This window comes from Perca fluviatilis, chromosome 9 (assembly GCF_010015445.1).
Source record: "Perca fluviatilis chromosome 9, GENO_Pfluv_1.0, whole genome shotgun sequence".
NCBI classification, from domain to species: domain Eukaryota; kingdom Metazoa; phylum Chordata; class Actinopteri; order Perciformes; family Percidae; genus Perca; species Perca fluviatilis.
This window is the reverse complement of record NC_053120.1, coordinates 18,750,653-18,776,992: the sequence shown is the minus strand read 5'-3', so window position 1 is coordinate 18,776,992 and position 26,340 is coordinate 18,750,653. Positions and strand designations below refer to the sequence as shown.

At 40.3% G+C, this 26,340-nt stretch overlaps 1 protein-coding gene across 5 annotated transcripts; it reads left to right on the top strand.

Annotated features, from left to right (window-relative positions):
• The first annotated feature begins 1,131 nt into the window (after positions 1-1,131).
• Positions 1,132-26,049, top strand: rubcn (rubicon autophagy regulator). 5 transcript variants are annotated; one of them, XM_039810621.1, is made up of 22 exons: positions 1,132-1,562; positions 5,106-5,259; positions 7,794-7,877; positions 9,514-9,673; positions 9,953-10,059; positions 10,464-10,689; positions 12,350-12,775; positions 13,410-13,457; positions 14,079-14,174; positions 14,708-14,826; positions 15,115-15,313; positions 16,262-16,369; positions 17,273-17,347; positions 19,396-19,456; positions 19,734-19,866; positions 19,971-20,116; positions 20,308-20,372; positions 20,669-20,907; positions 21,502-21,563; positions 21,725-21,878; positions 22,081-22,174; positions 25,128-26,049. In XM_039810621.1, exons 1-22 carry the CDS (start codon positions 1,525-1,527, stop codon positions 25,262-25,264), a joined length of 2,931 nt encoding a protein of 976 aa, XP_039666555.1. In that variant the 5' UTR covers positions 1,132-1,524; the 3' UTR covers positions 25,265-26,049. The 5 variants fall into 5 exon arrangements, with proteins under 5 accessions (XP_039666555.1, XP_039666558.1, XP_039666556.1 ...); XM_039810624.1 differs by lacking the exon at positions 17,273-17,347; XM_039810622.1 differs by lacking the exon at positions 13,410-13,457 and having other exon boundaries at positions 1,272-1,562; positions 12,350-12,790.
• The last annotated feature ends 291 nt before the right edge of the window (positions 26,050-26,340 follow it).

Below are 26,340 nucleotides of genomic sequence, written 5' to 3'. Positions count from 1 at the left end.
GCACAGAGAGAGAGAGAGAGAGAGAGAGAGAGAGAGAGAGAGAGAGAGAGAGAGAGAGAGAGAGAGAGATACTGTGTTGGTATTGGTTGGTATTTTGGCTACGGTAATGTTAGTTAGCAGTAGACTTAATTAACTCGGGTTGAGTCTGATGAAAAGTGCTGTGTCTGCCCGGTCCAGCTCTGAGATTTTCTGGCATTGCACAGCGCTGTGAAGGAATAATCTGAAGTGCCTTTTTTTGCCAACCTTATTCCACACAACATTCGCGATGAGGTGTATTTCACATTTTAGCTGCCAAAGCTCCGCTACCTTCTTTGACCCTCTCAGTCTCTGGTCCTGCGCTCTGCTCAGTCAGTGTGCAGTGCTAGAGGGGGAGTTGCCAGCGCCTAGGGCAAAAGCCAATGTGTGCTTCTTTTACCATTATATATTTAACGATATCTTTTGCATTTCTAATCCAAACAACGTCAAACTTGGCACTGCACTTGTGCCCGTAGCAAGACACCTGTCAAGTTTGCGCGTAACACACAGACAGACAGACAGACGTTCCTGCAATTTATAGATAGATATTATACATCTATTTTATCAAAGACAAACAGTGTCATTACTTAATCACATTATATATCAGTCTGTTGTAGCCTACACTGTTTACATAGGCTATTCTAGGCTTGCTGCTATAATTTAGTCTTTAATTGCTTTTGTATATAATTTATGTTTAACTTCTATTTTTATCTCTTTAGTTTTACACATCTCTTATTATTATTATTTTTTTACTTTGTCTATGTATCTGTAGGGCCTATCTCTGTCCTTGTGCTGTTGCTGCTGCTGCTGCAACAACAACAACAACAACAACAACAACCGAATTTTCAACTCTGGGGATCAGTAAAAGCTTATTTTAATTTAGGATCACATCGCATTTCTTCAAAATGAAATACATATATGGTTACTTTGAATCATCACTGGGAAATAAGAAAATATGCGAGTTCAAACCATAGACTGTATTATAACAGTCTATGGTTCTTATATACTATCTATGGTTCAAACAGGGGGCAGCAGTCATAAGTGCAATATTATTTACTAACAGTAGGTGGCAGCGATGGTTAAGGTTAATTCCATTCAGCAGTTGTGTGTCTCTAGAAAGCTCTTTATTTTACTAGCTGCTTCAGAGCTTTTATTAGTTAAGTTTACACATTGCAAGTCATGTAAACGCAGTGATACCCGCCAGCGTACTAGCAAAACAACGGAGGAAAATTAACTATGGTCTTATTTGAGAGTAAAAGCACGATTATCGTTAAAAGGAGGCAGGGCAGAGGATAACATCACCGCCCACTTGCTAATGATATCATGCGGCCTCGACTGTTTTGATTCACAGCTCCGACAGGAGGGGCAGAGATGGCGGAAGACTGAAAGTCTGGGTAACTTCTTCGAGCTACCCGACTACTGCGGCAAAACTCAGTTTTACGAAATAAGATATTGGAGTTATCGGGGAAACTGGCTGCTTTGTACGGTACTCGACTCCGCCCGGAGGACATGGAGATATCGGCGGAGGGAGAGGCGGAGGAGCGCAGGTGAGTGACACCCGGGGCTGGTTAACGTTACCCGACTGGCTGTGCTAAAAGTGACCGTGATTAGCTGTACAAACAGCAAAACTAGAAACTGTATTAACGAGAACCCACTCGGTAGTTGACGTTAAACCAAGAATACCAATAATGATTTGTTGGAGCGGTAACCTAACTCACTTGAGCTGAACCATCGTAATATTGTTGGGTAGCTAACGTTAAAACACTGGTGGATTACTGACGCTGGCGTGCTAGCGGCTAGGCTAGGTTAACCTGACATGTCAGGGGTTGACAACACCATTAGCTAGTTAGCTGCGAGGCTTGTCAACCTGTCAAATACCAAAGGTCAACTACTTGACTGATACTGAAAGTTTGGTTGCAGTTAAGTTATTCGTATGCACATTTGTTCGCTAACTGCTAGGGCATTCACCATAGATAGCTATATAGCTACATTCACTAACAGTTAGCGTTGAGAATGCTAGCTAACTGTTAGCTAGCTATCTCCTAGCTAGATTGTGTCAACAGCTAACGCGAGCTAGCTGTCAAATGAAGTTGACAACTGGGAGATGTCGCTGTAATGTGCAGGATAATCATACACTATTATAATTAAATTCCATCCATGATTGGGTTTAAAATATTGCCCAAGTTAGCAAGTTACATTCCTTTTTTTTTTTTTTTTTTTTTTTTACACCAGCTGACACCCAAAATAACTAATACAAATAATAATTGAGAGAAGGGACAAATGCCTTCATGCTTCTCAAATAGAATACACACACACACACACACACACACACACACACACACACACACACACACACACACACACACACACACACACACACACACAGAGTTCATCAACTGACGCTATTATTATCCAAAGCGACTTCCAATAAGTGCATTCAACCATGACGGTACAAACTCAGCAAGAATCACATAGAAGTACATTGGCTTCAAATACGCTAAAGTGCAACGTCTAGGTGTAATTTTTTTTTTTTCCACACACACAAGCAACTAAGAGTTTATGAACAGAGTTTATCCTTATCCTCAACAACTTCCCTGAGCCTTGTAGAATTTCACTCCATTATGTGAACACCCACACCACTAAATTGCATAAATACATCATGCTTTGCAGTATGTGGAGAATGTTCTCTAACATTCAGCCTCCCTCTTTCCATATTACATGATTTGATTAGTTAGCTCGGTAACTGAACTCGTGATGCTGCTCGGCACTGCTGCTCTCTGAGGAAAAAGGCTTGTTTTGTTCATAAATGTGCCATTCATAGGTTTCATAGCCTACACTTTTCACAAACTCTGCATCCACTTCTCTGCCTGAAATGATGATTGTGAGTAAATGATCAATTGTGGGTAAGTCAATTCTGCTACATGACTAAATCGTTCTTGCACAAAACAAGGTTGGTCTTTTTGTGTCTTGGATTTGATTAAAACCTTAATTGATTTGCACTCAATACTTGCCAAAGTATAGTATATTACAGTATAAGTAGCAGATTAATGCACGCTCAAGAGTGGGTGTCTTCTGTTAACAGATTGTTGGGACCTGTTGCTTCTGTTATATGACTAGTTTTTCAATAGCATTCAGTTTGACTGCTGACCAGTGGCGTAGGCAGAAATTGTATTTTGGGCGGGCCAGTACAAAAGTGAGTGGGCCATTTTAAAAAAGACGTAGAAGTAGCAAAATGGACAAGCTGGAAAAAACAGCAACAATTTTACCTTCCTTGCATTGCAACGGCAATAGCAGTACTGTCTACAACATGCTCAACCAACAAAGCTCAGTATAAAAAGTTTGTACACAACAATATAGACAAAAACCTGTTGATTTTAACCTATTCAGGCTAAAATATATTTGCAACGGCAGAACCAGCAGCATTAGCTCTGCACAGCACTGTTATAAAATTAACCATTTTATTGCACAAAGTGGCAACTAAACATGAACCCACACAGCAGAGATGGCGTTTACATGCTGCATGGCATAGAATAGCCTACATCAGACAGAAATCGCACATGTAACATATCCTTCGTGCATTCATAACAGCATTGTTGCGTCAGGACTATGGTCAGATCATGAGCAGCAAATGCGCTACCAGCAGTAAAAGAAAATCAAAGAATGAAAACTTCCAGCCAAGCATTGTTTGAATTATGAAAGATATGATGACAAGTGGCCAGCAAGGCGCCAAATCTTAGACAGTCCATGGCAGTGAGAGGATCAAAGAAAACAAAAAACTACGTCACTCACAGATAAGTTATCTTCTTATTTAATGTGGGCAAAACACAAACACGTTTCAGCTAGAAGCTATCATCAGTGTTCACAACTTCTTACTAAATAGGACGGTTACTAGGTTACTTAATTAATTAATTAATTAATAACGCAAGAAGCATGAAACACGTTTAACTTAATGTTACCTCTGTGAGTGCCAGCACTCAAACTCACTCCTCTCTTGCTGATGGGCTGTCTGCTCTGCTGGGGAAATGTCTGCAGAAAAGCTCGTCCTTATTTACACTGTACTCATCCAACTGTAAAGAGAAGCCATGGTTCTCGCGATAACTGTTAACAGTATATTGCTTAACACATCCATGGTACATTGTCTAAAAAGCCAGCTAGCTAACATTAGCTGCTTCAAGGCAGCCCGGAGAGTCTGCCTGTTACCACAGCAACCATCTACGTTCCGAAGGCTTCCTAATTGTTTGATCCTTATTCTATGGTTCAAACAGTTTGGTTTTAATCACAAAAGAAGACACATTAAACACACAACTAGTTGTTACTATGTCTTTTTTTTTTTTTTTTTTTTTTTTTTTTTTTTAAATTTTTTTATATAAACATAAATTTGAATATTTTTCATAACAAAACCTATTTTGATCAAACTTGTCTGGACGGGCCAGTGAGTAAAGTGGGCGGGCGCCCTGGCCCATTACTGACTACGCGCCTGCTGCTGACTTAAGGGGAAAAAGAGTAAGTCCTGGATATGAGCCAGTGCTTATGGCTCTTAGGGCTCTTTTTTGGAGCAACAGCTTTCCATAGCTGTATCCTAAAGATAAAGTTCGACTCCCTAAACGTACACATCTTGAGCACAGGACTTCTAACTTCTAGTTAAGGGAATCGATGGCAATTGGCTCCATAGCAACCAGTATTTGTGGTTTGTAATTTAGAGTATTAACATTGAGTTTTTAGAAAGGTAATTAACACCTTTTAAAACTTTGGATGCACACACATCAGAGCTCTTCTAAACATTTAGTTTATAAGGAGGAGTTAGGACAGTCTGTAGGCAATCTGTCTTTTTAGGCTTAGGTGTGTTGATCCTGCTAACACATTTATTGATAGTCAGCACTCCCAGTTAGTCACAGAGTTCAGCTTAAAGCTAGGTTATCTAAACTGCTGAGGACTTGATTTTGAATTTTGGGAAAAGTATTTTTGGTCATGTGAGTAATGATTTAAACCACAACACTGCTAACACCAGCCCTTCCTAACCTCCTCCCTCCTTCCTAAACTTCCTCCGTCACCCTGTCTCACTCCTTCCTGCTGCCCTGTTTACCTCACAGGAGGGAGCACTGGAAGCTACTGTCCAGCCTGAAGACCACAGTGGAGGGTCTTGTGTCCACCAACAACCCCAACGTGTGGTCACGTTACGGCGGCCTGCAACGGCTCCACAAGGACATGAACAACATCCTGAGCCATAGGCTGAAAAATGAGCAGGTCAGCACTCCGGAGAACTGACTGATGTCACTCTCCCTTTTTGTATTTATTTATTTATTTATTTGTTTGTTTGTTGTGACCCGACTACTGAGGCCCGTTTCAGAAAGCAGGTTTAGTGAAAACTCTGAGTTTGTTAACCCTGAGATGAGGGAAACTCTGGGAAAAAAAAAAAAAAAAAAAAAAAAAAAAAAAAAAAAAAAAAAAAAAAAAAAAAAAAAAAAAAAAAGAGAGAGAGAGAGAGAGAGAGAGAGAAAAAGTTTGAGAGAGAGAGAGAGAGAGAGAGAGAGAGAGAGAGAGATATAACTTAACCTCAGAGTCAGTTACTATGGTAACTGAGCCTGTGAACCTAACCTGGTCGGGAGCAGGTTTTCTTCAAGAAACCTCGAGTTTCTCCCTCTGAGAGGGAGGAGAAACTCATTTATTCATTCAGTCTGTATCAGGTTCATTTCAATGCAGTTTGTTACCTGTATGAATAAAAAAAACGTATTGGTTTATGTTAGGCAGATTATAAAACGTTTTTTTCTCAAACATGTCATGTCCTTTTGTCGACAATCCCGTTGATGAAAAAGCTGTATTAATTCACAGAGAGTTTATGTCGGGAGATGATCGAGTCCCGACTATAGATGTATTTTCATTTCCACGTAACCGATTTGAGAGGTATTTTTAATCACAGTCCATTAGATATGTAGATACCTTATCCATCCTCATATCACTAACATCAACCATCGTGGACAGGCTTTAACATCCCAGCAGATTCTTTGTGTCGCATTACGTTTTTTGCAAACAGCAGGTTTTCTTTATAACAGTGTAGCCCAGGGATGTCAAACTCAATGTCACTAGGGGCCAGAGTGGAAAAAGAGAATCACACCAAGGGCCAGACATATAGAGTTTATTAACAGGCTTTTATTTCATCGAAAAAGTCAAATATCTTTTGACTCAATGATTGCATGTATCATATAGTCATCTCACGTACAGTTTGGTCCACATGAAGCCCTGAAAAAGCGAGCAAAAAAGTTCCAAAGCCATCCTACAATTTCACAAATCAAGCAAAACAATGATTACATTTTCTAAATAGGCTACCACACAGATGACTCACAACAAGCTCTTTCACAGTCTCTCTCTGCTTCTGGGGGAATTTCTGAGTCTTAAAGTCGGCAAATTTGCCAAATTATGCGTTGAATGTGGTTAAATTGCAAGTTGAAAAACCAGTTTCCCATGTTTTTGGTTTGGTGCACAACTAGGTGGGCCAAAATATATTGAGTTTGACACATGTGGTGTAGCCGATCACACTGTAATAGTAGCCTAAAGCCACTGTATGCAGAGCCGTCAGAAAAGTGTGACTAGCTCTGAAACGTTTTTTAAACGTTTTTGTAGTGTTCCCTGGACACAAACCAGTGAGAGCCATTAAAAAGAAATAAATAATTATACATTATAGTTCTGTTAATGATCATGGTGCTGCAGCCTCAGAATGGGATTAGTAGACTATAGTTTAATTTTTAGCCTGCAGGATTGCACCTAAATCAAATTATAGGTGTAATACAGTTCCAGTTTTCACCAGTAATATTATAAGTTAACTGTGATTAAATATGAAATTAATACACTGTTAATGCGTACGCATTGACTCGAGAAGCAATTTTCTGCCACACCAATTCTCTCTCTTTTGCAGCAGCAGCCGCTGTCTTGCTTTTTTATTGAAATGCATGTTCAAACTCGTTTGTGCGCATGAGTATTTCCGCCGACCCGTTTGTTTGTGGTTGTTACCATGGTGAATCGTAGAATCATGGCTCCATTCATGCTGCCTTTTTATAGTGATTGTGCACGCGCGTAACCCTGAGTGAACCTACTCCAAGTTGATTGAACCAACTCAAATCAGCTGTTCTGGAACCGAAAACTCAGAGTTTCCCATCTCAGGGTAAATCAACTCAGACATCAGGGTTACACTCAGAGTTTGTTAAACCTCCTTCCTGAAACGGACCCCAGATCACTTTCTCTGTGACAGATTTTCAGGTCAAAGTTAGCTTTTGTTCAACTTTCCTGGAAATCTGCGAGGAAGTCTGTTTGAACATGGAGGAGTAATTGGTTCTAGGTGTTTTCCCATAACCCCACAAAAATCTCACCTCAAACTGCAGTATTCGTTTGCTCAATATTTCCAGATTACCCACGTTACACCCGTGATATCACTTTCTGCTATGGTGGGAATCTGATTGCAGACGCTAAGACAAATGCTACTGACAACAAACATACAGAAGTCATTAAACTTAAGTTACATTACCAGTGAATGTAACCCTTCTGTTCATCAGCGAGTAAGTTTCTCACTTACCCACAGGTTGTCAGGAATGGGTGTAATAGGTTTTATCACATGCTTTACCAGCGTATAGGGTAATGTTTCTTACATTTTGGCATTAAAGTAAGAATCTGTTGACTTCCTGAAATACAGAGGAGAACATTGCACTATGTGATGCACTCCATAATGGCTTATTGGGTATATTAGACTGGTATTCTTTGTAACTGGGCCATGCTGTTTTGTCTTGCAGGTGTACTACAAACAGAGAGACTATTGGCCGTTTGTGTGGTGTGTTCGCTACATCAGCCCCCACCTCGCTTCACACGTTGAACAGGTATGATCACTGCAAGCCACATGAAGGGTGTGTGGGTATGTCAATATTTTTAAATTGAGTCCGCATCAAATCTCTTGAATTTGTCATGAGAGGGAAGTTTGTGTGAACACATGCCTAAACATTGCTACCTTGCTCGAGGCTATTTTTTTTATTTTTTATTTTTTTTTACAGATTTTTACGCTAACTGCTACATCTCATTTAACAGTGTAAGGTAGGCTTATCGTGAGCTTTCAGATTGTGAAATTACTTTGCAATCCAGTTTTCATTGTGTTCCCAGAAAACCTTGGTAATATGACAATGTGAAAATATGGTATGCGGCGCTAAAATATAATTAATTTCCCCTAGCGCGATTTATTAAAGTGTGTCTTATTCTTGCAAAGCTGACTATGTATGAGCCAAAAAATTATTTAACAAAAATGTTACTAAAGTTTTTTTTTTTTTTTTTTTTTTTGCACAATGGTTTTAGTTATTCCTTAATCATGAGTCATGTTGTTGCTTGGTTTGTTTCAAAAGCTTAAAACAGTGCTGAAAAAAAAAAAAAAGGTTCCTCATTTACTGCAAGAGAGTGCTGGTGTGTTCCAGATCTGTAATTTATATTCACAAACAACAAATGAAATATACTCACTGTTCACTGTATCACTTTTAGGAGAGAATGAACTGCTGATTTACTCCTGAAAGCATACTAGCCAGACTGCAAAAATAACAATGTGTATTATCCTTATACAGATGAAGGTTTACATTTTGGCATCTGCAGATTTGTTGGTTTGCTCCCCCAGCCGCTGTGGCAGGAAACTAACCTTCCTTTAACTGATACAATGCATTTGACGTAGCTTGTTGGACAGTGAAAATACTGTAGGTGGTGAATTTGAGAGCTGGTCTGCCTACCAGTCAACAATGGTCCTTTTTTTTTTTTCTTTTTTTTTGTAAATGTTTTTAGTTTGTGCAAAGTAAATACCTGATGGTTCACATTGTCAGATGCCTTCAGAGTCACTACACTTCCTGGATTACCTGTTGTGCTAACTTTTTGTGTGTTGTGGAGAACGGTCCCCTCTGTCAAGTGATAACGGGACTGTGCAAAAATAAAGAGACAGAGTAGTTTGAGTCTAATTATCTTCATTGCACTGACCATCAGGACTTAAAGCATGCTCTGCCATGATTAAATCATCTGACAGTTGGTTATCGATATATTGTCTGCGTCTTAGTTTTGCGCTGATATGTTTTTCTTTTCTTTTATTTTTTTTCTTTCTCACTCTTCATTCCACTCACTCTCACGCTCCCTCTGTTTTAGACTATCAAGCTTATCATCTGCATCACACTTGTCAGACCTGTCTCTTCACCACTTCCTCCCATTGCTTGTTTAGATGAACAGATGTATCATACAAACTGGGCTGCACACTAACAGTATGTTTACTGATACTGGTTGTCGTGTTGAGACAATAATCTGTTTGAGACAGAACATAAATAAATAATAATAAATAAACAAAATTTTTTGTTTATGTTCAGATAAATAGCGTTTGTCATGTCACTCTGCTTTTTGCACCCCTGTCAACCTCTTTCCCATCTACCTCTCCCTTCACTATATGACCCCTGTTTCACATTTCTTACTATCGTTTGCCCCCTCTCTGTCCATTCACAGTTCAGTCACCTGGAGCCGGTGCTGAGCAGCGGGATGCAGAGTGCTGGTGAGAGCTACAAGGCTGAACGTTGGCTCCTTCACAGCTTACAGGTTCACATGCTTTCGGCTCAGCTCCGACCTCTGCTCCGACATCAGGGGCATACTCGTAAATACTATAATGGTGAGTTTTAATGTTCACAATGAGTCCCATTAATGGTTCGGTTTAATTTAAAAGACGGTGATGTGAAGTGTAAACTCAAGTAAGAAGCAGCTAAATAAATGTCTTTGTTCCCTAATTCTCTTTGTCTGTTCCTGTCTTTTTCTGTGACTTCCTCTCCTCACTTTTCTATTTGTGTCTTCACTTATGTTCCACTAAATAATTATCTCTCTCATCATTATCTCTTTGTCTCCCTCATTGTTTCTCTCTCCTTCTCTCGGTCTGTCTGTCTCTGCCCTTCAGATGATGCCTTTCTGCTGAGCGAGCCTCATGTGACTGCCATGTTCCAGTGTCTGGAAGCAGTGGAGCAGAATAACCCCAAACTGCTGGCCCAAGTAGACACTGTCGGGGTGGGTCTCGTGAAATGACCTCAGTAAAGTCTGTCTTCGTTGCTGCATTTACATCCATTATCATTTTGTTGTTAATCTTTTGTTCATCATCTAATTCATCTAATTATTTTTTGGTTCATGATATTATGTAATGTTGATCTCTATTTTATTTGCATTTGTTGTCTTTCTGTTTTTGATAATGTTTTCACCTGTTTTCATCAATTATGTTTTATCACTGTAAGTATGCTAGAAACAGATTTTAAAAATTCACTCTGTTTGGGTCTAGAATAATGCGGTTATTTAATGGTAATCTGCTGTTAGAGGGCCAGTCAAAACTGAGAGTGACTTTAAAACAAAGGAAATTTTAAAGGAGGACATATGGGACGAGGCCTTAAATATTTTATCCTTCCCTTTTCACCCTCCAGCTGTCCCCTCTGAAGGGCCCACTATGTCTGGGCCTATTGAAGAGCCAGAGCCTGTGTGTGTTGCCGGGGGTTGGTGGGGCCTGGAGGAACGCTGACTCGGCTCCCAGAGGAGAATCTCTAAATCGCAGACTCACCACCTCTAACTGCTCCCTCAGAGAAGCAGTCGCCACTAGCAACAACTCTGGGAACACTACGGGAGTCGGATCCCAAAACAGCAAAAGCACAAGTGAGGAAAGGGCGAAGAGTGACAAGTGTATGTGGGGTTTGTTTTATATTATGCTTTTGAGTATTTTCCTTTTGATTCAGCAGTTCTCATAAGGCTCAACTAAATGTGCTGCAATAATAACGCTCAAGGAAGGCAGACAGCTTGCAGGTGATCTCTTTGGGTTTCACTCGGGTAATTTGTGTCTCTATTACTTTTACAAAAAGATTCACATTAAAGAGCCCCTGTCATACTCCTTTTCAGCATCATATTTGTACTCTTGGAGTCTACTAGAATAGGTTTAAATGCTTTGATGTTTAAAAAAACAAACATTGTTTCTCATACTGCCCATTGCTGCAGCACCTCTGCTTGAAACACTAGGCTCGTTCGAGAAACTGCGCCTCGCCTGGGGCGGTGACAAAAATCTGCTTTCAAGTCGGACAGTTTTCAGCCGTTTCCAGCAGCATTCAGGCTGAACAGGAAGTCGCAGAAACACTCACATCCTGTTAGGTCCGATTTAATAAAATGTTCTCAGACCCATATATCAGCTTGTAGGCTACACAGTCTCCAGTTATTTTTATTATGACAGAGTAGCTGTCAAAATGCTTTACATGCGATCTGTTGCTGATTTTAATTAACAACACTCTGTAGATGATCCGTAATCTGAATTTTTTTTAGTCTCTCTGACTTCTAAACGTAACTATCAGCCACACAACATGTGGTTTGTACAGAATAAGCCTTTAAAAAAAGACAAATATCAGTTAAAATCCCTCCAATTCAAAATCAATAAAGTTTATATAAAACGTCACCATGTTGAGTCAATTCTGAACCAATCAGCTGAGAGCCAGGCGTGGGAGAGAGAGCGCCGTTTGGAGTAAAATGTTTTTTTTGTACTTTATCCATCTATTACATTCACAAAAAAACTATACAACACATCAAAAGATGGGAAAAATCCACAAAAAGCATAAGAGGGGCTCTTTTAAGTAATGCATTTCAGTATCGTGAATTTGTATCAGTCTTTGGCCCATTGAAAATAAGTATAGGAGTTAGGAAGCAGTATTCCCCGAAGTGAAAAATGTGTATTTATGACAACAGGGATTAATGGTAGTTTGACATGGAGCACATGAACTTTGCAATATTTTGCCACATCTGGGTTTGTGGTTGATTTTTAGGAATTTTAGCAAACTGTTTTGTCTTGGACCAGACTTAATGTATTTGTCTCTATTTAGGAGGATTTTGTAGTTGTACATTGAGTGAAGCAAATGAAGAGTAGATGGTCACTATTCTGTAATCAGTACACACAGTGATATGGGGGGTGGTGTTAGGGGATGGCACTATAAATGCGCTACAGTTTGTATGTGAATGGACTGATTTTACCATACAGAGGACTGATTGTTTGTGGACAAGGTCAGTTATTGAAAAATGTGTTGATACATCCTCCAAAACTCAATGTCCTGAACTGGCTGTGCTCACTAAATTGGATAAAACTGTTTCTGAGTGTTGTTTTTTCTAAAGGTATTTCAACATTATTGTTACTTTTTTTTGGACTTTTTTTAGAAACAATCTGCAAGATAGGCTTTATCCATTTCACATGAGCAAAGCTTGAGCAAGGGAAAAAACAGAGACGCAAGCCTGTGGTCTTGTGTCTCAAGCCATCTAACCTTATCTACTTGTTCTGTTGCAGACACTACCTCTCTAGCCAGCAGCCCGGGAGCTCCCTGGATATGTGTGTCCCAGCCGGGGGAAAGCGAGCGGGGTGTGACACCCAATCCTGGCCCTGTCTCAGTCCATTGCCTCTCCCTCACAGAGTCTCCCTTGTCCACCACCTTTCAGCCCGAGGCCGGGGACTCTGGTGAAGGCGAATATGACGATGGTCCGGAGTACTTAGCTATTGGTAACCTCGGGCAGCGCAGCCGCTGTGACTCTCGAAGCTCCACCCACAGCAGTGAGCAGGCCGTCCCCATGGAGCAGTCCCTGCAACAGAGTTCCCTAGCCCCGCCCCCACCCAGACGCTCATCTTTCTCAGAGGGCCAGAGGGGGCCGGTGCGGGGGTCCCGAGCACACACCCGCTCGTTTTCTGACACAGGAGTCAATCAGAAACTCAGGAACGGTAAGAAACTTGGAGGTAACTCGTGCTAGTTCAAGTTGTGTTGTGCACATCCATGTAGTTGCTGGTGCAGGACAAAAAGTCAGTGTTCAAATTTGGTTGTGGGCCGTAACGTTGTGTGCCTTATTTGCACAATTAAAGTTTTTTTTTTTTTTTTTTTTTTTTTTCGGAGCATTAAGCTGTTGTGTGGACTTTACCTTCTTTGAACATTGCTGCATGCATGTTTACAGATTAAAACATATTATGGTTTGCACTACTTTTAGTAATCAGTTAATCAGGGATTTTTGGGAGGAGTTTATTAATTGGGTTTACATTTGAATAATTTCTGGAATTCAATTGCTTTAGACTATAGTGAGGCATTCCTTGCAGGTTTCCTGCAGATGATGGAAACATACATACCTGATTAACAATTCATTTTTTTGCACAATGTTTGCATAAAGGTGTGATTCACACATGGGCTGTGTTTATTTGTGGCGAGGCCGCACTCTTTTTCAGAAGGTGCACACTTCCTGTCTGAAGGTTTTAAATGCTTCCGAATTAACATCTTTATTCTCTTTGCTCACTATTTCACCTTCTTGGCTTGAGGTAACTTTCTGTCCTTCTGCTCTATCTCTCTCTTTTTACTGTTTGTGCGAAGGAGGGGGCCACCGAAAAATCACCATAATAATAGAAGATCCGGTAGCAGGTTGGCAGTGCAGTTCCACTGTGCTCCATCATTATATCCCACCCCTCTTTCCTTTTTTTTTAAATTTTTTTGTTTTGCATGCTGATGAACTCTCTCCATCCCTCTCATTTCAAATCTTGCCTTCAGCTCCTCATATCTTTTTTTGTTCTTTGATGTTTTTTAAACTGTTTTGGTTTGTGTTACTCAAGACATATTGATGTGATGAGTCTATGACCCCTTTCAGTGTTAGTTTTTGCTCATGCACACATTTTTCATGACCAAACAGTGTTTTGTTGAAAGTATTATGGAAGTTATATGTAAATGGTGTGTAAACATATTCATGTATCACTTCTGTGTCACTGATGATTTTTTTCTGAATCTGTACATCCCTTATTCAAGTCATTATACTGACCAAGGGCAGCAGTCATGTTTTTGTTTCTGCATGCAATACAATGAACCATTTCCATACATTTTATTGATTGTTTTAAAGAAAAACAATGATAAAATCAGAATAGCTTTTAATCTGCTTTTTGTATGAATGGTGATGCAAGTTCCCATACATTTGAAAGGATACAGTGTTTACTTTAGTGACTCTGGCATTTAGGTGATAAAAGCCCTTAACATGTACTATTTGTCTCTTAGAATCAGCAGTTGATGACTGCTGTATAAAGAACTACAGCCCTTTCTCACCTCAGCGCAAGGATGCCAGCACTCCCAGTTCCCTCTACATGGAGTCTTGTGAGTTTTCTGTTTGCAATACTTATAATTGTGCTTTTAAAATTATGTTGTAGAAAGAAAAGTATGTTTAAGAAAGATTTGAGCCAAAGAAAGTCCCCCACAAATTTAAATATGGGAGGAAGTTGGACAGGAACGCTGACATGGAGTGTAGAAGAAAAATTATTTTTCAGTTCCTGAATTTGAATGTTGCGAGTGAGTCAGCCGGTCCATAAATGTGAAACTCTGGACCTAAACAGGAAGGTCATAGAAAGGTTGATGTGTGTAGGTGTGTGTATGTACGTGTTATTGGAATTTTATGGTTTAGACAATAAATTATCCTGATAGCATGCATGCATGCTTAGAGCATTTTATTTTGTTCAGTTTTTACCATGTGCTTTTGAGACATTTATTTCAAAAGCTAAAACGGATGACCTTAAAAATCCAACAGAAACACACCTAAGTGGAGATCATACAATTGCAAATACCAACTTTACGGTTTCTGTTTTGTGTATTGGTGTCATGTATTTTTTGTGTTCATGTTTTGGTCTCTACAGATGGGTCCCAGTACAGCAGCAGCGTTACAGATGGGATGTTCAGGAAGCCGTCAGAGGGTCAGAGCCTCATCAGCTACCTGTCGGAGCAGGACTTTGGCAGCTGTGCTGACCTTGAGAAGGTCAGGGTCCATTTGAACGCATGACTTATTCTGACTGGTGCCGATTGATCAATTAATCTGTCATTAATTTAGTCAATTAGTGATTATATATTATATAATCGTACAAATTGATGCAGTTCAAAGTGCTTTACAAATTACAGAACTCTGTGCTAAAATTTAGCAAAACCTGTGATAAATTTAAGGTTTCGAAAAAGTCCGGCGTTGAACTTATTATGTTGCATGACTGAAAAGATAGAATTAGTCTCCTCCTCTGATTTATTGATTGATAATTTTCTCTATGATCTGTAGGAGAATGCTCATTTCAGCATTTCAGAGTCCCTTATTGCTGCCATCGAGCTGATGAAGTACAACCTGCGGCGTCAGGAGGAGGAGGGTGAGGAGGAGGGAGACAGCGACTCTGAGATTCAGCAGCTCAAACAGAAGATCCGCCTGCGGAGGCAGCTGATCCGACGCAGCCGCCAGCCGCCCTGCGCAACCTCCCAGCACCGTAAGGCAACATTAGTAGTGGGGAGCTGTAACATGGGAAAGAAGTCCCTTGTATGAACACATGATGTTGCAATTTTCTTTTGCAAGTTTCTTTTCTTCATACAATTCTTAATTGACTGACAGTTTTGTTGTATATTAACCATTTTATGGTCTTCTAATGGTAAACATGCTTTTAAGTTACTAAACATTACTTGAAAATGATAAATTTTTTGCATCTCAGTAACATTAACAAATGTACTTTTGTTTTTTCAATAGGCACTAGATTAAAGATGTGCTCTAATGTATTTTAAGGTCCATTAGTTAAGACAATCCATACAATTAACTATATTTCTTATAATTACATATATATTTCTCTTCATCTGGGACACCCTGGGATCTGTAATGTTCTTGCAAAAGCTTGAAAATGTACATGACAACTTGTCAGCTCATGCTGGGATGAGAACATTTTGACATATTTTAACAATTTGAATCTCAAGTTTTTCTTCTTGCTCAGTAGGTCAGTCTTACTGCATCACAGTGTCATTTGCTACTGTAGGCGCCATGTTTTTTTAGTTTTTTTTTCTCAATCTGATTTTGTGTTCAAGTGCAATTTGCTCCCGAGCACTAGGTGGTGTGTTGTTCAGGCCGAGACTGGCCACAGGTTAATTAAGTTCATGTCCCTAACCACAGATGTTCCTGATTAGAAAGAGTGACTATAAGCTATACTTATAACTATACTTCAGCCGCTACTGGCTGCTAATTGACGGGAGCTGTTTAGACGTGAGCTCAGAAAAGCTTTACTTTTATATCATTGTGTGTTTATTTTCTCACCAGTGTCCATATTCAATAATGTCCACCACTTCCAGTAAGTTAAAATTAAAACATGGCTCCTACAGCTACTGTTGATTTCTGCCCTTTTATTTCTGCCTCATTCTCTTGTTTTGTCTCTCGTCTCCTTCCTCTCCTGCAGTTTTCCACTCCACTGACAGCGGATGCTCCCGGAGGAGCTCTCAGGACTCCTGCGAGGGCCTGTCTGACTCCGGCTCAGCTGAGGAGGTGGAGGAGTGTGAACTACGAGGTAGAGAGAGGGAATGAGGGAACACCAGGAAAGATTAACAGTATTTGTTTTTGAGTGTCAAAATTGCCTTATCAGTGTGAACAAACTTCCTAAACCAGGCATATGACTGCACATTTTGTGTATTTGTCAGTTCAGCTAGCATCTTTTTACTTGATAATAGATGAGCTACACCAAAATATTCACATTTACAAGGGAAGTATTGATTTTTTTATTTTTTAATCATTTGAAATATGTAGGAAGCCTCTGAAGAATTCATTAATGGTCTGCATGATCAAGTTTGTTTCTGTTCTAGTCATAATTCATAACCTCATCACTACATTTGCTTCATACATTGCTCACTAAGCATGTCACGTTTCATGACCACGGACCATAAACTTGGAAGTCTGATTACAAAAGTCACAGAATGATAGTCTGTAAAATGTTTTTATTAGTTTTGCTATTTATACAGACTTTAGAGTCATGTGAGTCGTCATGATAATTTGATATGGATGTTTGGTCTGGAAAAGCTTCTGGTATATTCCAGTCAGTGTTCACGAAGTCATTTAGCAACATTTCCTCTGAATTAATTGGTTTAGATGTTAATTGCTGTTTTGTGTAACAAATAGTAACCGCAAGAGACTAATCCCTTACATATAGAAATATCTCAACATGTATTGCTTTGATACTGTTAACATGGATTTTGTATGTACTTTATGAATTGTTTTGACTGTGTATGTGTGTATAACTGCACTTTTCAGTACTGCGGTTTGAGCATACAAATCTTGTAGCTGTATAACTGCATGAGTTCCACATGTACCGTGTCGGTGCAGTTTGCCTGTGACACTGACATGCAGCTCTGTGGAGTGTTAAAAATGTTTGTATTTGTGGTGACCGTTGTCCTGAGTGTTAGTTTCTGTCTCTCAGATGGCTGTGAGGGTCAGTCCCTGTTGGCGGTGTCTCAGAACGGCCTCTCCCTGTCACTCGCCTCCCTCTTCTCAGGTATCTGCAGGCTGCTTGGTGGGCGAGGCTCCACAGCTACGATAAAGACAGTTAACGGTGGCGGTGCTCCTCTGAGAGGAAGCTGATGGCTCCACTCCAAACTGAGAATTTCATCCTTTTAATCCCTCCTCTTAAACTGGATGGCACTTCAACCATAACCATTTACAGTTTATAGCTTATTTCTTATCTTTACATAATCATACTTACTGATTCTGTTCAAATCTTCCAGTGAACACAACACAGTAAGTTAATGACACTTTAGGAATCAACCCCAAAAATACCCAAACTATGTACTTTCCAAATTACGGACCATACTTTGTGGATATAGATTCTTATTTCTTAGTAAATCCATGGTTTGGCAGCTTTCACTTTTGATTCTGTATGACTGTATGTACTTGCACTTGAGGTCATGCAGTACCAGCGTAAAGGAAGTACTACACTATGCAAAGGCATGACTAAAGAATCTTTTTTTTTTTTTTTTGGGTTGACATTAAAAGTTGGAAATAAACAACTTTTTACTCTGTACCAGGTCGTTTAAACTGCTGTCATTAAGTTTGTATTCTTTGTTGTACTTCAGTGACCATGTTAAGATAAAAACATTTATGGCTCTCAGTATCCTACAAAACGTACTGCAAATTTTCAGCTTGGAGTCGAGCCAGCTGCCTCCTCACCTCAGCTGAATAGTGCTCTTGGCGGTTTGTGTTAGTGCTTGTTGTTCAGTGCTTCAGGGATTTGTTGGACAAATGTGCCCGTACCTGTTGAGTTTAGGGAGGCTCATGGGAGGAGACGAGCGAGTTAAGAAGTGATATTCTTTGGCGACTAACTATTCCTCTATCTTTCCACCCCATTATTCATTATCTCCAAAGCGACTCCAGTCAGAATGAGGTTTTGATTTCTGTCACATACACATCCTTTTCACCTTGTTGTTCTTTTTTAAAGTTTGAAGTAAACCCAATATTAATTGTCTCTTTTGTGACGGCTTATAGCATACACCATATTTTAGTATATTTTTTTATCAAGGGCACAGGCTGTTTTGTCTGAGGCCCATTATGAACATGACTGCTCCTAAAAATAGTTGAATATATCAATATAATATCAAATTTTGATACAGTAAAAGACCAGCTATTGCTTTTGGATTTGGGATATGGTAAAATTTTTATATTGATAAAATGTTTGTTTTCCTGGACTGCATTAAGTGGTAATTTTTTCTGAACATTAAATGCATCTATCTATCCTAATAATCCCAAATGATTTATTCTTAATTGCATCCCTTAACCAAAATATCTTACCCTAATTTAACCAAAATCCTCAAACCTAATCAGAATTCAAAAAGAATTGAACTACAACTGAAATCCTATCGGTGATTACGTTTTAGTACTGATGAGATGAAATTTAATTTTGGTAGTACTGTAACAGAAAATCCGCTGTCTTTGTGTATGTGAGAAGTCACTCACCATGCCTGTGCTTTTTGCATGTGCTGCTGATAAAAAAAATCATCCTGTGCCTGTAGTTTCACTTTGCAGTAGTCAAACTGTAAGCACAAATTATTTTTACAACAGGGCTTTTGTTGAATCATGCAGATGACTAACTTGCTCTATCCTGCTCATGCTCAAATTTGACTGACTGTAACCCAGAAGGACTCTAAGTCTAACCAGTGTTTTATTTGAATAATCAAGAATGCTGCACTTTTGACAGAAAGATGCTGTTATAGTCGACCAAGAATTCATGCAGGCGGTCTCCTGTTCTACCAAACCCATACTGCTTACTGCAACATCTTTGCTTACATGTTTGTGAAGTGTTACTATAATATATGGCAGTAATGCTCTACTTTTGAAACTTTCTGGCTTTCCTGCATGCTACCTGCTAAATTGCATTTAAAACTCTATCATTTAGTTGTTGTTTTTTTTAAAGCAGATTTAGCCATCATCTAACAGTTATTTTCAATTCTGCAAATCTTAAGTTTAGGTGGATAAAAACGCATATAACTGGTACAATGCTTCTGAGTGGTCAAATCTGTTTTATTTCACTGTAGCCTTATTGTCTTCCAGATGCAGACATTAAGCGCAGAGTAAGCTCCAGCAGCAGGTCTTTTCTCAGCTCAGAGTCCATGTAAGTTACACAGCCACTTCCTTTTCCAGTCTTTCTCTTAATAATAAATGGTAATTTTTCTGAATCTCAATAATTGAATGCTGTTGAATGTTACTCGAATTACTCAGAAAAAAACAACAACACATTGGTTAAAAAAACTCCAAGGTCCTTACCAGGGACTCGATAATTTTGACGGTAACATGAACCACGGTGGGGATTTTATGTGGTGGGGACAGCTCTGTGGATTAGTGGCAAACTGAAAAAACCGTATGCGTAAAATATCTTTGTGTATTTTCAGCTCTCCATCCTTCCTCCAGTCTAACTCGGCTGAGTCAGTAGCCATGGGTTTACTCAGGCAATTTGAGGGCATGCAGCTTCCTGCAGCCTCGGAGCTCGACTGGCTGGTCCCAGAACACGACGCTCCACAGAAGGTACAACATCTTCCTGCAGTTCTTAGCAGAATAGCAGTTCTCCACACATGGCACTCGACATGCAACGATTGATATCACTGAAAAACGTATTTGCTCAATCCTAGCTGCTGCCCATCCCTGATTCTCTGCCGATCTCGCCTGATGATGGCGAACACGCAGACATCTACAAGCTGAGGATTCGGGTCCGAGGCAACCTGGAGTGGGCACCGCCCCGACCGCAGATCATCTTCAACATTCATTCCACCCCCAAGTGAGTCCACACCAGGTTTTCCTTGCCCTCACAGACTTTCTCACTTTCTTATTTTCTTTTTGTTCATTTGTAAATACATTTGTTGTTGTCATCTTTTTCATGACACACCCAGCTAGTTTTTTCTAAATGTATAGGTTAGACCACGGTCCCCGCTCTTTGTGGTTTTCTTACACGTTTTCTTTCCCTGTCAGGAGGAAGATAGTTGTGGCTAAACAGAACTACCGCTGCGCTGGCTGTGGCACCCGCATCGACCCAGGTATGACCAGCAAACCGCAGAAATACTTGATTTAAGTTTTTTTTTTTTTTTTACCTGCATTTGGAGACATTTCCATCAATCAAACTGTGTCAACAACACTAAATCTCTATTTACATTCACATTTTCAGTTGTTGTTGCAACTATAAGACTTGTTTTTCCACTTGATCCGCTGGCCGAATTTCCTGTGGCATTTCCCCTTGATATATAAAAATGATGCTTTTGGTTCTCAGACACAGAATCATTCCATATGCTTACCTCTACCCCACTTGTGTCTCTGTTGTCTGTCCACACTTAAGATTATATCAAGCGACTGCGTTACTGTGAATACCTCGGCCGTTACTTCTGCCAGTGTTGCCATGAGAACGCGCAGGCGGTGGTTCCCGGACGAGTGCTGAGGAAGTGGGACTTCAGCAAGTACTATGTCAGCAACTTTGCCCGAGACCTGCTGAGCAAGATCACTGGAGACCCACTGTTCAACCCCAATGACATAAACAGTGGCCTGTACAAGAAGATCAAAGCTCTGGAGGCTGTCAGGGTAAGCACAGAGGCAGCAGCGGGATAGGAAATTAGGCATTTCTGCTTAGTTTTTTTTTTTTTACCAGTAACTAGTGGTAACCCCACCATAATAACCATGCTTGTTTGTAAAGTTCTGTTAAAAATGAACTAAACAGCCAATGAGAACCAGAATCTGAGTCTTTTAATTGTAAAATAGCAAACTTGTGACAAATTTTGCTGCTTAAAATGCACTGGAGAGCCATTCATGTTCTTGACATCAGGTAGGTGATACTGAAAAAGGCACATCCTTATGTACGTGATTAGGCAGAATCGTGCTCAAAGAGCATTAAAACCTTTTTGTGGAGAGATAAAATGGCACAGAATTGTTTTTAAAGGCTTATCAAGGCAGCTTATACCTACTGGAAAATGGAAAGAGGTGAAACTTGATGCTTGCTCATATCAGTCAGCTGGCAAGGACACTGGATATTAAACCTTTAACAGCCCAGATGCTGTAACTGGAAACTGGAACTTGGCCTTCTTTTTCCTTCTGCCATTGTGTATGAAACTGGCTGTGTTCTTGTCAGTCTTTGTTAAAGTAAGAAGATCATGTTTTCTCCAATTTGTTATTGTTTAGGTTTTGAGGGTGCAGCTGTTTCATATGAAAAATCTCTTCAAGACCTGTCGCTTTGCTAAAGAGTAAGAACTGCACACTTTTTTACACGTTTTAGTTTCACAATAATTATAAAAACAAAATTATTAACTATACTCCCTGCAAAGACAGTCATCGTGTGTGTGTGTGTGTGTGTCTCTGTGTGTGTGTGTGTGTGTGTCTCTGTGTGTGTGTGTCCCTCCCTCAGGGTGCTGGACCAGTTCGACAGCCTGCCAGGTCACCTCACAGAGGACCTTCACCTCTTCTCCCTCAGTGACCTCACTGCTGTGCGCAACGGGGAACTGGCTCCCCGAATGAAAGAGCTGCTTAAACTTGGTACCACGCACGTAGCTTGCTGTGTGGTAAGAAAACCATGTGCCTTCTCTTTTGACATGGATAGTTTATCCAGCTCATTTATTGCAGTGATAAAATGCACACGTTTTAATATGTAGTGGGCTATCATACAGTATGAGAACCTGTTGTAATGTCAGAAAATAACCCCAGATTCCCACCTAAATCAAATGTCTGGTTTTTCGGACACTTTTTTTCTTCTATCTCCCCCAGCTGTGCCAGGCGAAGGGCTTCGTGTGCGAGTTTTGCGGCAACGACAAAGACATCATCTTCCCCTTCCAGCTGAACAAGTGCCAGCGCTGCGAAGGTGAGCCCTCTCTGCTGGTGGCAGGCCTGGGCGGCCTAGTAGCCCTCCGCCCCTTCATTCCACTTACCTGGAGAGACTGGAAGATCTCCAAACCTCGTAGACTGGCAAAGGCCCTCGCCAAAGACAGGAGAGAGGGGGAGGGAGGGGAGGAAGGTTTAGGGCTAGGTGAGGATCAGGGGGTCAAGAGTGGAGTGCAAGACGAAAGGGATGACATAACAGGGGAGAGACAGGGAAGAGGGGAAACATTTAAAGCTTTTGCTCCTGGAAAATTGGTGAAAGCTTTCTCCAGGAGTAAAGGCAACAAGGATAAGCAGGAGATGACAGGAGGGACAGAGTCCGAGAGGGAGGAAGAGAGAAAGTGTGATGGAGAGGGAGGAAATGGTCAACATGGGGGAGAATACAACAAAGAGATTGCAAAGAGTAAGGAAAGGGGACATGTGCATGCAAGAAGGGAAAAAGTGAACTTATTAAAGGTTCTTCACATAGACAGACTAAAGAATAACCTCTCAAAAGGAGACCGAAGAGATAGTGACAGCGAAACGTACAGCAGCAATGAAAGTCTACATGTGGGACAAGAGAGGAAAGGACGTTGGAAGGTATCCGGGTTAGCGAGTCTTGCCAAGGGTTTCTCAAAAAGAGAGCCAGAGGTTGAAGGGAAGACCGAAGTGAAAGAGGAAGAGTCTAAAGAGAAAGAAACAGGATCTGAGGAGGAAGGAAAAGCCAGCAGGCAGGCCGAGGAGAATGACATTTCAGACAAAAGCCAAACAGAGGCAGCAGAGAGAGAAAAATCTGGTGCAGACAACGTTGAGAAACGTACACTTATGAATGTGTTAAAACCCCATCGGCTGTCAGCTGTATTCCCCAGAGGGAGGAGCAAAGCAGAGGAGGATAGAAGTGGGGAGAGTGATGGAAAGGGAGAGATGCATACGGAGGAAGAAGGGCAACATGAGCCAGCCTTCATAACCCAAACTACCTGGAGAGGTCGTAAAACTCGCGAAGCCAGGAGAGAAAACAGAGGCAGGAAGATTAGGGAAGGGACCGAAAAGGAAGGCAAGACAGAAGGTGGAGAGAGTGCAGAGACAAATGACGTAGATGATTGTACTGAGAGAGGTGGAGGACAAGACTAAGACCAATATAAGGCTAAGAGATACAGTATTTCAAGCTGCTAAGGAATGCTGTATCCTTAAATGATCAGACCAAGTCACATTAGAATCAGCCAAGTTACTGTACACACGTACTCACTATTTCATGGATCTGCTGCATAAAACAGTGACTTGTATTTGTCCAGATATTAATGACTGACTGACTGACTGATAACATTTATTGAGGGCTACAGGATTAGTTAACCTCTTCTAATCGTGTAAAGTAAATATATTTCTTTTTTTTTTTTTTTTTAGGTTTACATAGGTTTTATTTTGTCAGAATCCACTCTTGTTTTGCATGTTTATGGTGGCGTTTGTAGTCTGTAGATTTCAAATACTTCCTTGTAGGGCTGCACCTACAATCCTGAACATTTTGGCAGATTTGACTTTTTTGTTCACTGATTTAACATGTTATCTCTTATTAGTTTTATCCTTCCAAGAACCAAAGTATTAAAATGTATTTCTTGACTTGGTGCAGTGACTTCCTCCTGGCTGTAGCTTCATATTTAGCAGACAGAGAGTGGTATTGTTCTTTTCGTCTTACTATCTATTTCCCTAAGTATTTTAATTTTAAACTCTGCTCAATCAGATGAATTGTGCTGTCCTAACTCTATATTTCTGCCTCACTTTAATCAGACTTTTCACCACCTTTCAACTGGCTTGTGGTTTGAAACATTTTTACACTTCTTCTTCTTCTTCTGATCTCATTTGGCACGTTTTGGCAAGTCCTTTGCACTAAAGTGGTGTTGGTATTTCTTTGCTTTGGTTCTGATGTTTGCGCAGTTGCACAACTGATGGAGGGTAGATTATCTGGCAGCTATTTGGTGGTGGATGTCTTTGGCTTTGATCCCAGAGGTGTTGTGGAGCTTGATGGCTGATAACTGAAGCGGTCATCAGTGGTCCAGTTTCCTTCTCTTTGGCTCGGAGCTCTCTACTGCTTTTGTCTTTGCTACAGGGATGACAAACGATACCAAAGTGGTGTATTACTCATAACCGTTTACATTTCAGTATGCTTTGGTCAAGAATCCCTCTGAGCCAATGGAGTTTTTGTCCCCAAAAAAACACTACTTCAGCTGATTTCACTAATCAGTTCATCTCCCTGTGTGAAATCAGTGAAGTGTTAACATTTAAATGTAGACTCTTTCTCCAGTTTAGAGGAAATGTTGCCTGTTGTTTTAAGCCTTTTTGGTTTTATTTAGAGTTTTGTTGAAGGAAGACTGTCTCATTATTGTGAGGTGACAACATGTTTAAGAATGAATGTGTAATTTATTCTTTTAGTTGCTATTATTTAAGCTTCATCTTTATGTAAACATGAAATAAACACAATTTCTTTAAGTTGATTTGCCTTTCATTTGATCTTATCTTTCAATATATAATATTTTGGAAACCAAAATAATTTCAGTGAAATCAGTGCAGTCTTAACTATCTGCTAAGGCATTGGAGAGTTTTAAAGCACTGCGGTGGAAGAATAGGATGTGTCTGAACTGGTTTAGGGTGTGGTGTGTGTCTCCCAGTGTATCGGCCATCTAACATACCTCTTTCCTCCTCTCTTCTGCCATGCTGCCTGTAACTTCTGCGTCTTTTATACTCCCCTGCCTCTGTCGGGTCTGATTGTGATTGGCTGTTCTGTTGAAACATCACTTCTCATTATAGGCAAACTGGTGTAACCGGTTTAATGTTTATGCAGCCTTGTTTGGTTCAGCCGAAGGGAGCTGCTCTCTGTGAATACTGTTAATCTTACTTTGTGCTGTAATTGCTTTGAGGTGTTAACATCTCTGACTCCTGTTTTTATGATGTTCCCCCTTTTACAGAATGTAATGCCTGTTACCATCGCAGCTGCTTCCGGACAGGTAAAGACTGTCCTCGATGTCATCGGCTGGCAGAGCGGAGAGAGAGGATGGCGCGCAAAAACATGGAGGAACAAGAAGACGAGGGAGGTGGGCCCTAGTGCTGCTCACAGAAGAAACTCTAAGACAAAAGAATAGCACAACGCAACCCTGATTGTAGTCACTGATGTTCCAGTCCTCTCAGACCTGGGTGACAATACAGCAAACCAATGTTTTGATCTCTAGAGATTGCCAGGCGTGCGGGTTTTTACTACATCAGGGCATCAGTTGTTTTTGTTTAATCTGTTTGATTTAAATGCTTTTAGTGTAAGCTAAGCCCCTTTCACACACGCACTTTGAGTCGATTGGAGTCGATGTTCCGTGAAAATGTTGTGACTTTTACAGAGAAATTGCCCAGGCTTCGCAAATTTCTAATCAGGATTTCCTTAAGGAAACATGGCTTTAAAAATATTCCAAAATGTTTTCATTAACTTGAGATTTGATTTCATCCTGAAAATTGAAATCCTAAATAATTGTTTGACATTTCCCTGCACATAAGAAACTTTATGACTTTGGTGACTGCTAGTGGAAGTATCAAAAAAGACATGGTGACAAGTGTGTGACAAAAGTGTGCGAAAAGGGCTTGAGATTCACTAAATGTCTTGGCACCATGTTCCTCTGTGGTAAAACTAATATATTTGGGATTTAGGTAGATCAGGAAGACTATTGTAACCAGGTTTTGATATTTCTCCTTGCTACAATTGCAGATTCTGGCAACTGCTTCAACTGTTAATTTTATTGGCTACCGGCTTAGCTGAAGTTTGTTTTTGTGACCAAAATAGCAGGATCTATTTAAAAAAAAAAAAAAAATCAAATGGCAAGTAAAAAGACATTTTTTTTTATTATTTGCAATTATGGAAGATACTTAACTAATCTTTTCATTTCCCCGCTCCTTACTGTCCTGTTTTAAGCTTTTAGCCACGCTTATGTGCCTCTGGGACCAATGAACTTAGACTGGTAGAGCTAGTGGAGTTCCATTGGAAAGTTGAGTTTATAGAACTGGACTTCAGAGTTTCAAATATTTTAAATGAGGTGTGTGTGTGTGTGTGTGTGTGTGTGTGTGTGTGTGTGTGTGTGTGTGTGTGTGTGTGTGTGTGTGTGTGTGTGTGTGTGTGTGTGTGTGTGTGTGTGTGTGTGT